The 16,316-nt window shown below is 36.5% G+C and overlaps 1 protein-coding gene and 1 pseudogene across 2 annotated transcripts; one reads left to right on the top strand and one right to left on the bottom strand.

Moving 5' to 3' along the window:
* The first annotated feature begins 10,523 nt into the window (after positions 1 to 10,523).
* On the top strand, positions 10,524 to 12,117 carry LOC139842086 (protein NRT1/ PTR FAMILY 5.7-like; annotated as a pseudogene).
* Positions 12,118 to 12,322: 205 nt separating this feature from the next.
* On the bottom strand, positions 12,323 to 15,467 carry LOC139877390 (uncharacterized). Of its 2 annotated transcripts, XM_071864820.1 has the most exons (8): positions 15,125 to 15,467; positions 14,748 to 14,924; positions 14,519 to 14,668; positions 13,484 to 13,585; positions 13,062 to 13,132; positions 12,883 to 12,950; positions 12,556 to 12,791; positions 12,323 to 12,481 (listed from the first exon to the last, which is right to left on the bottom strand). In XM_071864820.1, exons 1-7 carry the CDS (start codon positions 15,341 to 15,343, stop codon positions 12,556 to 12,558), a joined length of 1,023 nt encoding a protein of 340 aa, XP_071720921.1. In that variant the 5' UTR covers positions 15,344 to 15,467; the 3' UTR covers positions 12,323 to 12,481. The 2 variants fall into 2 exon arrangements, with proteins under 2 accessions (XP_071720921.1, XP_071720914.1); XM_071864813.1 differs by having other exon boundaries at positions 12,323 to 12,791.
* Between the last annotated feature and the right edge of the window lie 849 nt (positions 15,468 to 16,316).

Genomic DNA, 16,316 nt, shown 5'->3' with positions numbered 1-16,316 from the left:
GAGTAGCCCAAGATGAGGCTCTCAAAGAGGAGAACATATCTCACGAACATTTGAACATACTTGTCTCTCGATTCGAGGTTAGGGAGTCTGGACTCCGATGTTATGCCGAAAGAATTTGGGTACCTCTTTATGGAGATCTACGGAACCTTATACTTGATGAAGCACACAAATCGAGATATTCGATTCACCCCGGTGGGGGCAAGATGTACCACGACCTTAAAGAACAGTATTGGTGACCGAATCTTAAGAAGGACGTTGCAACTTATGTTGGGAAGTGTTTGACTTGTTCGAAAGTTAAAGCCGAGCATCAGAGACCTTCTGGTTTACTTCAACAGCCGGAAATCCCACAATGAAAGTGGGAAAGGATCACAATGAATTTCATTACTAAGCTGCCGAAGACGGTGGGCGGATACGATACTATTTGGGTTATTGTTGACCGCCTTACCAAATCTGCACACTTCCTAGCGATGAAGGAAACTGATACAATGGAAAGGCTTGCTCAAATTTACATCAAGGAGGTTGTATCTCGTCATGGTGTACCTTTATCAATCATCTCCGATCGCGATCCCCGTTTTGCTTCTAGATTTTGGCCTTCTTTGCAAGAAGCCATGGGAACTCGTCTTGACATGAGTACTGCTTATCATCCTCAGACTGACGGGCAAAGTGAACGCACGATTCAGACCTTGGAGGACATGATGCGTGCATGTGTCATTGATTTTGGAAAGGCCTGGGAAAGGCATTTGCCACTCGCCGAATTCTCGTACAACAACAGTTATCACTCTAGCATTAATGCTGCACCTTTTGAAGCATTGTATGGCCGTAAGTGTTGATCTCCTATTTGTTGGGCCGAAGTAGGCGAAAAGCAAATTACCGGACCCGAGGTAGTCCACGAAACGACGGAGAAGATTGCTCAGATTCAAGCTAGACTTAAGACTGCCCGCGATCGTCAGAAGAGTTATGCCGATCTTAAACGTAAGGACTTTGAATTCAACGTTGGTGATCGTGTAATGTTGAAGGTTGCACCTTGGAAAGGTGTGATTCGCTTTGGAAAACGTGGAAAGTTAAATCCACGATACATTGGTCCTTTTGAAATCTTGGAACGTGTTGGACCCGTTGCTTACCGTTTGGATCTACCAGCACAATTGAGCTCAGTTCATCCTACCTTCCATGTGTCAAACTTGAAGAAGTGTCTTGCTGCACCTGAACTTATCATACCACTGGAGGAACTTACAATTGACGACAAACTCCACTTTGTGGAAGAACCTGTAGAAATTATGGATCGTGAGATCAAAACTTTGAAACACAACAAGATTCCGATCGTCCGAGTACGATGGAATGCCAAACGAGGACCTGAGTTTACTTGGGAGCGAGAGGATCAAATGATGCGGAAGTATCCTCACCTTTTCCCGACTCCTCCATCTACCTCAGCTTAAAATTTCGGGACGAAATTTTCTTTAACAGGTGGGTAATGTAACGACCCAGGAATTTCCAACGTTTATTTTATTAATAATTATTATTATTAATACGCGTGTTTAAACGAATGTACGTTATTACATTTACATGTTGCCATGATTGCCCGAACTTGACTTTAATGGCCCGAAACGTCTTTGTGACACCCGGAACTTTCACGAATAATATTTTTAGATATTATTTACATTCATGATTAAATTTATTAATCATTTTAATTAACTAAGGCTATTAGTTAGTTACTTGGGCTTTAATTGGTTTAACTTGTGATTTATTGAACTTGGGCTTTGTTTGATGTTGTGGACTCTTGATATTGGGCTTCCAAGCCCACCCTACATTATTAGTGGACTTAGTTAGCCCACTCTTCCACTTGTAAGTATTACTTGAACCTTAACTAGTTAGTTTGGAAGACATGAAGAATCTAGTTACCATAATCCCCATGCAAGTTCTCTTATTAACCACCTTTAAAGGACAAATACATACTAGTGACTAGTGAGCAATCCCTTCCCCCCTTCCCTCTTTGCAAACCGACGGCCAAGGGAGGCCTTTAGAGGTGTTTGGTTTCTTTTTTTTGATTACTCCATTCACTTGTTCCATTTCATTTTTCACACACCTAAATTACTTGCAACTTTTCTCTTCTTTTTTCTCTCATCTTTCCTTTACATCTTTGTAAGTAACTTGAGTTTTCTCCTTCCTTTTTCTCTTGTAAAACCGAAATCTTAAGGCATTCATCATCATCATTCCTTGTTTGTTAAATCCTTTGTTACTTGTGTTGATTACTAGTTGTTATTATCTTTATTTACTTGCATGTTTTCAAGAATCAAACTTCTTAGTTTAATTCTTCTTTTATCTTGAATCTTCAAGAACATACAAGACATAAACTCTCTAGTTTATGATCTCCACTAAATACTTGTTCAAAATTTATAAAGTTCATGGTTGAAAGACATACTTGAAGTTCATGAAGTAAACTTTAAAGTTTACTTTCTAAAGATCAAACCTTGGTTTGAATCTTTAAAGTATGAACAACCATGAACCTTTTCTTGTTTATTTAAGTTTAGTTCTTCAATTTATGCACTTTAATTTCATGTAGTTAGTTTATATGGTCAAGTACTACAAGTTAGTCTTGATCTCATATCTCTTGAACAAATTAAGTTAACCTTGAAAGTTCAAGAACACACAAATAAGTTTTCTTTAAATATAACTTTGGATCTAGACTTTTGAGTCTTGGATCTTCAAGATCAAACTAAGAACTATGTTCTACTACTTATGATCTTGATTAGTTAGTTTACTTTCAAGTTTGTAACTTGTTATTAGCTTTAAAGTCCATGTATGTGTTAGATCTAAGACCTTGATGCAACTTTGGTTCATCAAACTTCATACAACTCTTAAAGGAGTTGTGCTTCATGTCTTAGACTTGCACATGGGTTATGATGGTCAAGACTTGGTTAAGATGATGTAGATACATTAATGAGTTGTACACTTGAAGCTATATGCATCAAGGATGAGAACCATGATGAACATCAAGCACTAAGACCACCGGAACCCTTTTAAACTTACTGTTTCTGTCCAAAACTTTCTGACCTGATGCTTCTGGAACAGACCAGTAGACCTGGGCTGTTCTAACCTTGATTTTTAGATAGAACTTTTCGAGTAGATAACTTTTCATATAGGACTTGTCTTAATCCGAGTTACGGTTTAGGATTTATGGCCCTCCGATCGTTACTATGTCCTTTAACGTTGTGCAGAAATTTCTGACCTACTCACACTTAGACCGTCGCCACGGTCAAACCAAGACGAGTTTGGTTCTGTAAATTTTACCACACTTAAGGGACTCATATACGGAGCCATGGCCACTGGTCTCACCTTAATTCAGTAAGGGTAGAGGCCGTGGTGACTGACTGAAGTCAGACTTTGTTTTAAACTACTTTCATAAACGAAACCTACTTTACGCCTTTTGTTTAATGATGATTGATGATGACCCTTAAGACCTTAAATACATACTTTTAAACCTATTAAGACGATTTACTGACTTAGTACTATTTGACTTAGGTTGAGGACTTTCGGACCGTTTACTTGCACACCTTTACCGGACCGACTTTACGACTACATTATCATTGTGAGTTATAGCATTCCCTTTTTACTTTAAACTTATTTTGGGAACTGAGAATACATGCGGATTTTATGTTTTACATACTAGGCACGAGTACTTAAACTTATATATGTGTGGGTTATACAACGGCAGAAACATTCCCTTTAGCTCGGTAACGTTTAGTAATTGGTTTTTGAACCGGTGAACGCGAATCTTAGATATGGATCCATAGGGTTTGACATCCCCACTCGGACTAGTAGCGCTAGCATTTAACGAGTGTTTAATACTTCGTAGACATACGCACTTGCCAAGTGTACTTTCAGGGGGTATAAACGTTAAGTTAGTTACCAAGTGCCCACGGTTAACATATACTTTATCATACTGTTTTGAAACGCTCTTTGTAGCACTGAAATCTCGTGGCCTACCTTACATACTGTTATACTTAAACTATAGCTCACCAACCTTTGTGTTGACGTTTTTAAGCTTGTATTTCTCAGGTGCTTGAGGTTGCTTCCGATGTGTACTAGTCGTGCTGTAGAACCCGCTGCTTAGAGTTGTCCACGCATGAACTACTTTACTTTGCATTCAAACATTCGTACTTTTGAACTATGACTTGTAACGACCATTGTGGTCACATACACTTATTATTTGCTTCTACTTAGTGAAGCATGCTTTTGAAATGTAAAACATTTGATGTCGGTTATGACATCACCTTTTATTCATGAATGTAACTTTTTTAATTACAGCATATAGTACTTAACCTTGTAATGATCCTGTTGTTGATGATTCGTACACGATGGTTTTGTACGGGGCATCACATGAAACCTATTTCAATTAATCAAGTCTTAACAAGTTTGATTGCTTAACATGTTGGAAACACTTAATCATGTAAATAACAATTTCATTTAATATATATATAAACATGGAAAAGTTCGGGTCACTACAGCATGCTTTTATCCATTTTATCCACTTGCTTCCAAATCCCATAGACACCATGACATCGACTAAATATTCCCAGTTTAAACTATCAAATGCTTTTTCAAAGTCCGCCTTGAAGATAAAACTTTTTTTCTTCCGACCCACTAAATCATTTATCGACTCATTGGCCACAAGAATACCATCTAGTATATGTCGGCCCTGAATGTATGCACTTTGCTCTTCACCAATTATCGAAGCTAAGACTTTTCGCAATAGAAAAGATAACACTTTTGATAGAATTTTGTAATAACTCCCTATGAGGCTTATAGGACGATAATCACCAAGGTTTAGCGGGTCTTTTTTCTTAGGAAGCAAGGTAATAAATGAAGAGTTACAGCCCCTAGAAATTTCCCCGTTCTCCCAAAAATGCTGAATGGCTTTCATGAAGTCTTCTTTAATAACCTCCCAATACATTTTATAGAATTTGATGTTAAAACCATCCGGCCCCGGAGCCTTTGAACCGCCACAACTTTTGATTCCCGTAAGTATTTCGGTTTCACTAAATTGAGCTTCAAGAAAGTTAACTTTACCTGAATCCAATCTGTTAAAACCAGTGACATTTTCCATGCTAAATGACCTGTTAGTTTGCAAAGAGAATACTTGTTTGAAATAGTTGAAAACTTCTTCTTTAATGATCAACGGATTTTCACACCATGACCCGTTCACATTCAGTCCACGTATAGTATTTTTGTTCAGGTTACGGTTAATGATTCCATGAAAAAATTTACTGTTTTCATCACCTTCGAGCGCCCACTTAACTTTCGCCTTTTGTTTAAGAATGTTTACCATTTCTTTGTCTCTTTGCAACCATTTTTTCCTTGTCATCATCCACTCCATTGTTTCAGATTCATTAACGAGACCAACATCGGATTTTGACTCCCAACTTAGCACTTCATCTTGTAACCTTTTTAATTCCTCATTCAATAACCCGAAGTTCTTGTTCCCTTTTTCTTTTAGAACACTTTTCACGTTCTTTAATTTATCCCGAAACCTACAATCGTGTCTGGATCAGTGAATAGTTTGCTCCCAACCTGATGATATGAATTCCAAAGCACCTTCCTACTCAATCCAACTATCATATATACGAATTGGTTTGGGACCATAATCCATGTTACCGTCTTTCATAATAATTGGACAATGATCTGAGTGTTTACGTTCAAGTGAACATACCGCCAACCCTTCCCAAATCTCCAAAAAAATCATCCGAAACCAAAAATCTATCTAGTTTGCTGAATTTCGTCCCATCATCACTAACCCTAGTAAACATTTTTCCACCCATAGGTATTTCTAACAATTTATTACGTTCAATGAACTCATTAAACAGCTTTGCTCTATGCTCAATAAATTTGCAATTCCTACGCTTAGATGCATATCTTACTTCATTAAAGTCACCCCCCACTACCCACGCAACATTGTTTAAATCCATCACCTTGTCCAATTCATCCCACATGACTTTCTTTTTCCTATCACTATGAGGCCCCTATACATTGATTATCACCGTGTCGACTGACTTTCCTACCCAACTACCTCTAATAGCTAAAAAGTGGTTCTTTTCTACGGCTTGCACAAAGTTGAAAACTGTATTGTTCCAAATAGTGATAATCCCCCCCGATTTGCCTAATGCTTTTTTGAACACATAACTAAAATTAGAAGAACCCCAAATATATTTCATCTAAAATTCAGACGTATCTTTCAATTTGGATTCTTGTAACATGACCATGTCGGGCTGCTGATTATGAATTAACTCTTTGACCCAACGCCATTTACCCTTTGGATCATCCCCAAAACCCCTAATGTTTAGAGATAAAATCTTCATGTTTAAAAAATAATCAAACACGAAAACATTAACCTGTAATTACTGCTTTTGAGGATGAACACGCTTAAGTCCCAATTTTTCTCCAAAATCGTTGACTTCTAGGCTGCTACCCGATAATGTACTCTCTAATCCTTTACTGTGTGATCTCGGACGGATTGATTTTCGCACCAGATTTGTGGATTGAGTGGCCAGGCGGGCCATGTTTTTGGTGTGTATAATTCTTGACGAAGCTGACCACTTCATCAGATTGACCCATTTAAGCCCCTTTGACTTGCTAGAGTTCTTAGATGTCTGTGAATCTTTGTTGCTCGATTTATTTTTTGCAATTGAAGTATCTGATGATGAATAAACGCACTGAACGCCATCTCCATCGTTTATCTTTCTTTTTTTGGAAACTTTGGGACCCTCAAAATTGCCAGGCTTCGCATATCCGTCTTTTAATAGAGATTTACCTATGAAGGTTGATTGAAGATTAAATGCCTCGAATGGTTTGAGATTGTCAATCGGTTTTGAGAATTTGGGTTTTTCTTTTTTGCTTGGTGGCTGAGTAAAAGAAGAATTGGATTTGGTTGATGGGTTGGGTTTAGATTTGAACTTAAAACATTGGGCTCAAAAATGGTAGAAGTGAATGAAGGTTTGGATTTTGGGTTTTTGGGTTCTGGTTGTATTGGGCATGATGACTCGATATTAATCATGGACTCATTTTCAGTCGGGCCGGATTTTTTGCTAGCAATGTTATTATGGGATTGGGCTTGATGATTGTGGACTGGGCTGGAATTGATAGGGTTATGGTTTGAAGATGAATGGCCTTCATGGCCAGGTTTGGGAATGAATATTTTTGGGTTAGGTATTGGGTTGGGGTTTTCAATTGGGCTTGAGTTTTTTGGATTTGATATTGGTCTTGAGTTTTTTGGGATAGAATTGGAGTGTGTAGGGCTCGAAATATGTTTGGATTTTGGGCTCGGTATTGGTTCTGTTGGTGAACTCGATTTAAGGGATGTAGGTTTAGATGCTGATTTAGGGTTTTTGTGACTCGACGATTGGGTTTCTTTAACGACCGAACATTTAGTGCTTCCATTTTTCAGAGTGTCATCAATAGATTGAAAAAAAGGAACCTTTTTCTCACTGCGTGCGTCTTCGTTATTGGGAATTTCACCATCTTCCATGGATTGTGTTGCTTTTTTACTTCCCTCATAATTTTTGTTATCGAAACTTTCACCTGTGGGCTGACACCTTGACTCTTGATCTTCTGTTTTGTTACCGATGTTGATTTTGACAGTGACCGGAACTTCTTCATCTTCCTCATTTGAATCGTCGGAGTAAACAGAATCACCTGCTATTGAATTAGCCTCACTGTCATTAGAATCGTAGTCATCTTCATCTAATTCCAATTCTGGAAGACAATGAATATCTTCTGAAACATAAACAAAGTACGATCTCTTGCCATAAATTAGTTTCACTAGGTTGTTAACTTTGCTAGGTTTACGCAGTTTCACAAGAACTTTGCCTGTCACTAAATTTTGATTACCTTTCAATGAACAATTAAAATATTCCAACGGATTACCCCACCAAATCGCTATTGATCTGAATGTATTTTCACACCAATCTCTAACCGAGACACCTGTTACATTAAGCCATGTTAACCTCCCAGGTGGAGTGTAATTCTCATCCCACTTTTTGATGTTGTCAAGCAGCTTGTACACACAATGATCTTTTGAATTGATGATTGCTTCAGTGGCCTCTACCGAAGCAAAAGTTAGCATGATCTCCATGCCCCTAAGGTATTTGATACCAACTTGATTGACTCCTTCTGAATCACAGATTTCACCAAAATGTTCTAACATCTCCATGTTTTTTGCTTCCCCAATTAACGATTTATCGAGAATCTCTTTGTTAGTAGATTCTCTCTCAACGATTGATATTAATCCAGGAGTACCATCGTTGGGATTATGTTTTCTCTGGTACACCTCAGTTTTGTTAACCACGTCACGAAAATTTCTACCGTCTCTGAAACTATCATTGATAATCTTATTCACTCTCTTATTTCCTGAAGTAGCACCTTGAAACTTGCTTTTCGTGTCTTTTGAATCAGCATCTCCCATTTTTTTCCTTTCATGTGCCTTGTATGCTCGAAACCATCTTCCTTCCATGTAAATTGAGTTCATCTCTTTCAATAAGCTTTCATTATCTGTAACTCCTTCGAAGCGCACAAACCCAAATTTCTCACCATTTTTCAACCTTTTCTCAGGGATGAAGATGTCACTGACTGTGCCATACCTTTTGAAATGAAACCATAAATCTCTGACCACCCAATGTTGTGGGTAATTGCAAAACATAAATGATGAAATTTGTTTGTCGTTTGCCTTAGAAAACCCGTCTTGATGTCCTCTGCTGTAGTCCCCTCTCTGTCCCGTTGATCTCCCACAATTGCCGGAAAAAACTCTCTTTTACGCCGTGGCTTGCTGTGTCTAGGGATCAAGTACCGATTTGATATGCTACTTGCTGCAAATAAACTTTTTACGTTTTTATTCTTTTTTTGTTTCGGAGTTTGGAACCTAGTCAAGCTAGGCGGCTCAGCCTCAAGCCAATTATTAATAAAAATAAATAAATAAATAAATAAGAAAGGTTATGCAGCGATCTAAAAATTAATTAAGAAAACAATTAACAGGGGAATGATATTGGCTGTTGGCGCATAAAAAATTGATACAGTGATGCGCATGTGACGTGGCTTTGAGGGTTATTTTTGGCTATCTATTAACCTACGGATGATTTTTTTATTGAAATAATTGCTTGAATGTTTGAAATATTATGATAAAAAGAAAGGATTACCAACACACAAACGGTGCTAAAGAAATACGGAGTAGATATGAAGTCGGAGAGGGTTTTTGGATTTTAGTAAAAAAAAAAAAAAAAATAGAAAGGGGGCATAGAGGAAGGTGTGAATAAAAATAAAATAAAAATAAAGTTATCCAATATACGGAAGATGGATACACTCGTACACAGAAGGTGCACACATCCAGTAGCAGAAGAATAATGAAGAAAATAAAGAAAACGGTGAATACAAGAATTTTTTTTTTTTTTTGTTAGGTTTTGAGATTGTCGGTAGAGAGATTTGACGGGGGGTATGGAGACGGCGGCACAAGGCGGCCGACTAGGTCTTAGGATCAGACCACTCTGATTCCATGTTATAGAATGAAACCCTTGAGTATTATGCTTTATTGATAGGTATTTATAGATTACAAATGATACTTTTAAACCCTAACTAATATAATGGACTCAAGCCCACAATTATATTTGGGCATAACATAATCCTCTAACATTCTAAACTTATAACTTACTTACAAGTAATCGTACATATGGAGCATATTGAAAAAGATCGAGAGATAGAAATTGATGAACAAAAATTGGTTTACGATTCGTCCTTCGATCATAGAGGTCGAACGCCTCTTCGAGCTTCCACCGGTGCATGAAAAGCATCCCTGTTTATCATCGGTAACGATCTTCATTGTTTATGCCTTCCTTTTATTATAGTTAAATACCAACAAAAAATAACTCTGTTGTTTGAATTTATTAGACACACTAGTTGATATTTTGCTTACAATTTTTGTTAGTGAAGGCAAGTGGCGATTCGAGGATTACAACTCAATGGGGTTCCGAAATTTTTTCAAGTACTAATTATATTAAAATGCTATTTTAGTGATAATTTTTTTTAAAATAAAATTATAAATTCGAAAAATATATGGGGTCCAAGTAGTGTAATTTAGTGGTGTCTTGTACAATTTACGGAGTATTTTCTACTAAAAAATTTTAAACTAGTGGTATCTCGTGACCTCACGGATCTCCACTTAGGTTCGCCACTGGTGAAGGTAGAGCTAAAAATTTAATTTGGAGGAAGTCTTAAAAGAAGATGAATGAGTTTTTATGTAAATCATGGTGTCATCGGTCCGATTTTCGGTTCGTTCTGTTTATTCGATTTAGTTACTGAAAACCAAACAGAAAACCGAATCCATATTGAAACCAAACGAAATCTCAAAGCTGAATTCGGTTTCGGCTTGGTTTCGGTTAAAACTGAAAATCATAAATAAAATATGAATTATAACTAAAATCATCTATTATATTAGCCTTTTAATAACAAGCACAAAATCATCCATGAAAAACTTAATACTAACAATTATGACAAAAACCGGTGAAAGTACTTTATAGCTATGATATTGTTTGAGCTTATGTGATTAATGTTAAGATTTGAAGAGAGAAAAAAAAAGTTTTTAGGGCTGTAGTTTGGGGAATTAAATGATCATATCTTTTTTATATTTTTAATGTATACTTGTTTACAACTATTGAGTTTGCAGAGAAGTTAAGTTACTTTGGAATATCAACAAGTATGATCATATACCTCACCAAAGTCATCCATCAAGATGTCAAGACATCAGCTAAGGCTGCAAATCAATGGATTGGTGTAACGACGCTAATGCCGCTTGTTGGAGGGGTTCTCGCTGATAGTTACTTAGGGCGTTTCCACACCGTTCTTTTATCGTCCATTATCTATCAAATGGTAATTTTGAATTTCCAAATTGACTCTAATAAGGAAATATTTAATCTGTTTACCGTTTAAGACTGTAATAGTACTGAATTTTTGGTTTCTATTGTGTTCTAAAAAGGTTTTCAACACCAAATATGTAAAAAAAAAAAGTTGGTTTATGTGTAAAGAGCTCAAATAGCATATGTTTAATCAAACTTCTAGCCCAAATGAGTTACATGAGGTGCACAAATCAGAAAAGGTCCAAGAAAGACTACTTTGCCACACAGAATCCTTCAAGAAATTTATTTATCATTTACACAGAATAATATACTACTGCATGTATGTTATCCGCTTTAAACTTTGATTTTTGCTTGCATTATTCTTTTTGTACAGTTTTCTTGATAAAGCTGCGATAATCGAAGAACGATTTTTAGGTAATAAGAAGCAACAAGATCCATGGAGACTTTCGACGGTAACAAGGGTGGAGAAGATGAAGCTACTTTTGAACATGATCTCGATTTGGTTAACTTCACTAACATTTGGTTTATGTGTAGCGCAATCCACAACACTCTTTATCAAACAAGGAGTGTTAATGAACAGCAAGATCACTCATGACTACAGCCTTCCACCAGCCACGATCTTGGATTAGCTGCCTGCGGGATTATCCTGTCAGTCGCAATTTATGATAGAATAGTTGTACCACTATTGAGGCGAACAACAGGAAATGAAAGAGGATTCAGTATCCTCAAAAGAATCGGAATTGGAATGACGTTTTTCATCATAGCAATGATCATTTCTGCCATTGTTGAAAAAAAGTGGTTAACCATCGCGAAAAGTGATCCTTTACATGGTTCAACCACCATGAGCGTCTTCTGGTTAGCACCCCAATTCATGACGATTGGAATTGCAGATGTGTTTGCTTTGGTTGGACTCCAAGAGTACTTCTACGATCAAGTTCCTAATTCGATGAGAAGTTTGGGGATCGTGTTGTATCTAAGTGTGGTAGGTGCAGGAAACTTCTTGAGTGGTTTCTTAATCTCAATTGTCGATCAGATGACCATAAAAGAGTTGGTTCGCAAAGGATTTGAATGGTAGTCGTCTTGACTATTTCTATATATTGTTGGCTGCAATCACTGCAGCAAATCTTATGTGTTCGTAGCAAGCCGATACTCGTACAAGACTGTGCAGAAAAAGACATCCACCGTAGTTAACTGTTTAGAAGATGATGGCCATGGAGCAAGAAATTGACAAATAAATATTAATGAAGTTTTGCAATCCTAGTTATAGACTTATAGTAATTTGGTGTTAAATATACAGTGGTATTTTAGATAGTTTGGTATGCGTTAGTTTGGTCCATTGTAGTGAAAGATTTAGTTATTTTATCGGTTTTTTTAATGCATTTTCAATATCAAATGGAGGATTTTTGATTTGTCTTGTTTGTTGATGTCGTAAATGAACCAACAAAAAACGGTTACCATATACTATCAAAATTTTCAGGTTTCGGCTCTACATCTAATTTGAAACAGAATAGGGGCATATCCATATCTACTATCTATACATGAAATTTTAAATCTAGGCATCAATAACAATATAGCCTACCGGTGTATGCAACCTACAAAAAACATAATTTCCCCAATATCTCATCTTTACGAAGAACTGGTTATAAAGGGTTGAATCAGAATAAACCTAGAATCGCGAGTCAGATAGAAGTTTCTTGAGTGTCTCATATGTCATGAAAACAATTCCTACACCAGGAACGACTTTGTAATATTCCGGAAGAATCCCTCTATAAAGACCCCGAAAGCCTTCGTTCCGGATAATTTGTCCAAGTGTCCCAAGCAAGCCAGTGTTGTAAACACGAGCACGTCCACCCACTCCCTCCAACTGCTTTCTCCTTCTAACGAGATCCAATGGAAATGTAACTGCAAACATGAGATATTTAATAAGCACAAAAAATAAATTTCAAAAACCAAAATATACAATTTGTTGTAGAAAAAAATTCGAAAAAGTTACCTGTTGAAGAGGCAGCACCAGAAAGACTGCCACAAGTTAGACTGACCATGACATTTGAATCATCCGGCCTATTATAAGAAATAAAGGATAAAGGATATTGATGTATTAACAATTGCAACCAAAAAAGAAAAGAAAAAAAAGGCACTAGGTTTTTTGGTTGACAAAGAAAAAGCAATTACCTTTGTGATTTCCAGTATGTACGCAGTGTCTCATAAACAGAAAAGCTAATAGCAATACTTGGTCCAACACCCTGCATGAATTACACTATTAAACTAATTCCGCCTATCATTATAATGTGAAAATGGTATTTAGTCAAAAACAAATAAACATTTTATACAGGTCAGCTTAAGTTAGAATGACCATCAGCAACTCTCTGTCCATATTGCAAATGTTTTAACAAGTAAAATTGTGTCAAATATTGATAGAGATTGAGATATTTTTATAGAGATTGGGAAGCTTTTATGCGTTTAAAGTACACTTTGAACAGATCGTGAACCATTTTATTATATGACCTAATGATCTTTTATATTTGGGCTAAATAACTCCCCATATTATGTTTATAGTAACATATAAGGTTCAAACATGCAGTAAGATAGATTACCAATAACGTTGCTCCAAGTCCCTTATACAAGCCAAAAACACCCTCATCTCTGCAAATTGTACTGAAAGCGTGCCAGATTCCATTATAGTATAACGTGCTTCTCTGCAGAAAAATAAGTAAACATAAGATCGCAGTTTCTTAATGAATGAACATGAAAGCTGCAGAAACTAGCAGTGAAATCTATTGATGATAGGCATTATGATCAAAGTTCAATCAACTACAAATAATGCAAAACCAAACACATTAGGAAAATTAGTGAAATATCAGTGTTCTAAAACTTGAATCAAGCGGCCACCTAGTCACCCCAATCAGGATCAAATTGCAAAATTAATTGGTTAGATCAGGAAGGTTGAACTTACCTGCTTCAACCAATCACATTTTGCAAGCTCTGATTTTGTCTTCTGAGGTCCAATCTCATCTTGTAAATTCCAAATTAATCTTGCTAATGGCGATTTCAAGTGGAAGTTGAAGAATCAAGACATTATTGTGAAATATAAAGATGTGATTCAGGTAAGTATATAAGTCAATTAAATTATATTTATGTTATGGTTCTGATATAGAAACCCAACCCAGCAAATTTTTGACAAACTATGACGGCTTATATACAACTTTTTGTACTCGGTATCTTATATTTATACACTTATACAGAAAGTTAACTTGTTTAACAAAAAAGGTTGACTGATCGTTAAGGATCTGTATTTATTTGTTAAGTTACTCATATATTAACATGAGTAGGAAAACATAGAGTGCTAACACCAAAGGCTAAATTGTACAAACTTCAAATCAAAGGAATTCTTAATCTATCGCTTGATGACCCAAATTAACCCCAGAAAAAGCGCTAGGCACATGATCAGCATCATAGCTCCACCAAATGCTCTTTAGAACACTGATACGCATTAACTTAATATCTTCTATATGCTTCAAGCATATTTCCAAAATCTAACAACTTCCTTATACCAAAACGTAGCAAAGAAGGAAAAAAAAAAAATTAAGCAACTGAAAAAAAAAATTATATTATTTTTATAGTTTTTCAACCTGTGCCGCAAGACGAGTCCTGATAAGATCCAAAGGATATGTTGCTGTTGCAGCTGTAATCCCCGACATTCCACCACCAACAAAGTGTACACAAGCATCTGCAGCTGTAGCTCCACTATTATCTCCTATAACTGTGATCGACTTTAGCATCTGCAAATAATGAACGAAAGAAGTTAACAGGCGATACTAAATTATACCAAACCCTAACCAACAGATATAGATTACTCACTTTTTTGTACTGCTCATACGCGTAAAAGTTAACAGCCGTATACGGAAGTCGATGAGCAATAGTAACTAAATTCCCTTTCCAAAAAGCTCTGAAACCTTCTTCATTAGCAATACGCATCGCCTCCGTCCATATGCAAGGCCTGCTCAACAGTGCTACATCAGAATGCATACCTTGCACCTAAACAATTCAATTCAAAATCAACAATAATTCAAATAATTAAGGACAAATCAAACTACACTTTATAAATCCGCATTCTAAATAATCAGCATAACAATACAATTTCAATATTATAGCTTCAGTTGATTCAATAACAATTATAACCATTAGGTATTAAACTAATCAACAAATACATACATAAATGAAAAATGAATAATCACCTGAAATAGGATAGTGAGGCGAGCGAGTGGCGCCGTACATGTTTTACTAAAAGCACCGGCGATACCTCCAGCTAGAAGCTGCGGAATTGGGCCAATCTCCGCAGACTGTTGATGGTGATGACGTGGCGCCGGCGCAGGCTGCTGCTTTTGTAAAAACTTAACGGCGGTACTTCCATCGACGACGCCACCGTGACTAGACATACCGACTTGAGCATCCATTCACAACAATTTGTGCGATGGAAATTAGAGGTTAGAAAAAATTTAGAAACCCTTGAAAAACCCTAATTATGGTTGCGTGGAAATGAATGAGTCTACTGTTTATTCGAGGTGTGTCGTATTAAGATGTGAGGTTGATAGTACTTTAACTTTGATGTAACAGAGTCCAGTTAATTTTGTAATGAAATGTATTGGGCCTACTGAGTTGGCCCATTAATAGATTATACCCAAGGAGATGAATATCTCGTCTCGGTTGCCTTCTAAAAACGAGATCTCGGGGAGATCTCGGGAGTTTTACGACACTGATTTTACCAGATAAACAAAGTCCGGTTATTTGGTTTTTATATTTAAGATGAACTTTTCATAATGGGGTGACAGTTTGACACTGTGGGGATGTATGTAGTGATGTCATCGGGTTGGATTTGAGTCGGGTCTAGATCATCCCGAACTCAAACCCGATTTAGATACGGGCCGGGTCTAGATAATCCCGAACTCAAACCCGATTTAGATATGGGTCGGGTCTAGATAATCCCGAACTCAAACCTGATTTAAATACTCTATTCCAAATCTACCGAGTCCTCATTTACTTAATAACTGTCCGATTATTTAATTTTCTCACAAGTAAATGAGGATCCCCATTTTATTTCCTAACACTCGGGTTACCGGGATAATATCGTGGGTATAGAATACTCCAGTTGTTACTCATTCTCATTGGCAATTCATCAATTTCAAGTTTTGTTTCAATAATAATTCTATTAATTAATATGAGTACCAAATTTAAATGGTTATGTATATAAATATCGAACAACAGTACAAAATTAAATTGTCCACTTAATTTCATTTTTATTTAGTATTGTACTGTTGTTCGATATTTATTATGTATTTTACTGCCCAGTTTTACCCTTACCTTTTCTTTCTCTTTTCATCTCATCTATTTTGTATTGTACAAAATAAATGGTTATGGCATATGGTGAAT

The sequence above is a fragment of the Rutidosis leptorrhynchoides genome, chromosome 1, assembly GCF_046630445.1.
Source record: "Rutidosis leptorrhynchoides isolate AG116_Rl617_1_P2 chromosome 1, CSIRO_AGI_Rlap_v1, whole genome shotgun sequence".
Lineage (NCBI taxonomy): Eukaryota > Viridiplantae > Streptophyta > Magnoliopsida > Asterales > Asteraceae > Rutidosis > Rutidosis leptorrhynchoides.
Note: the sequence above shows the minus strand (reverse complement) of the source record. Positions and strands in the feature narration are given on the sequence as shown.

Coding starts and splice junctions, on each gene's coding strand:
- LOC139877390 (XM_071864813.1), bottom strand. CDS start 15,343: ATGGATGCTCAAGTCGGTATGTCTAGTCACGGTGGCGTCGTCGATGGA. Junction 14,669..14,747: donor CGTATGAGCAGTACAAAAAA/GTGAGTAATCTA, acceptor CATTATTTGCAG/ATGCTAAAGTCGATCACAGT. Junction 12,792..12,882: donor TGGTGCTGCCTCTTCAACAG/GTAACTTTTTCG, acceptor TCATGTTTGCAG/TTACATTTCCATTGGATCTC.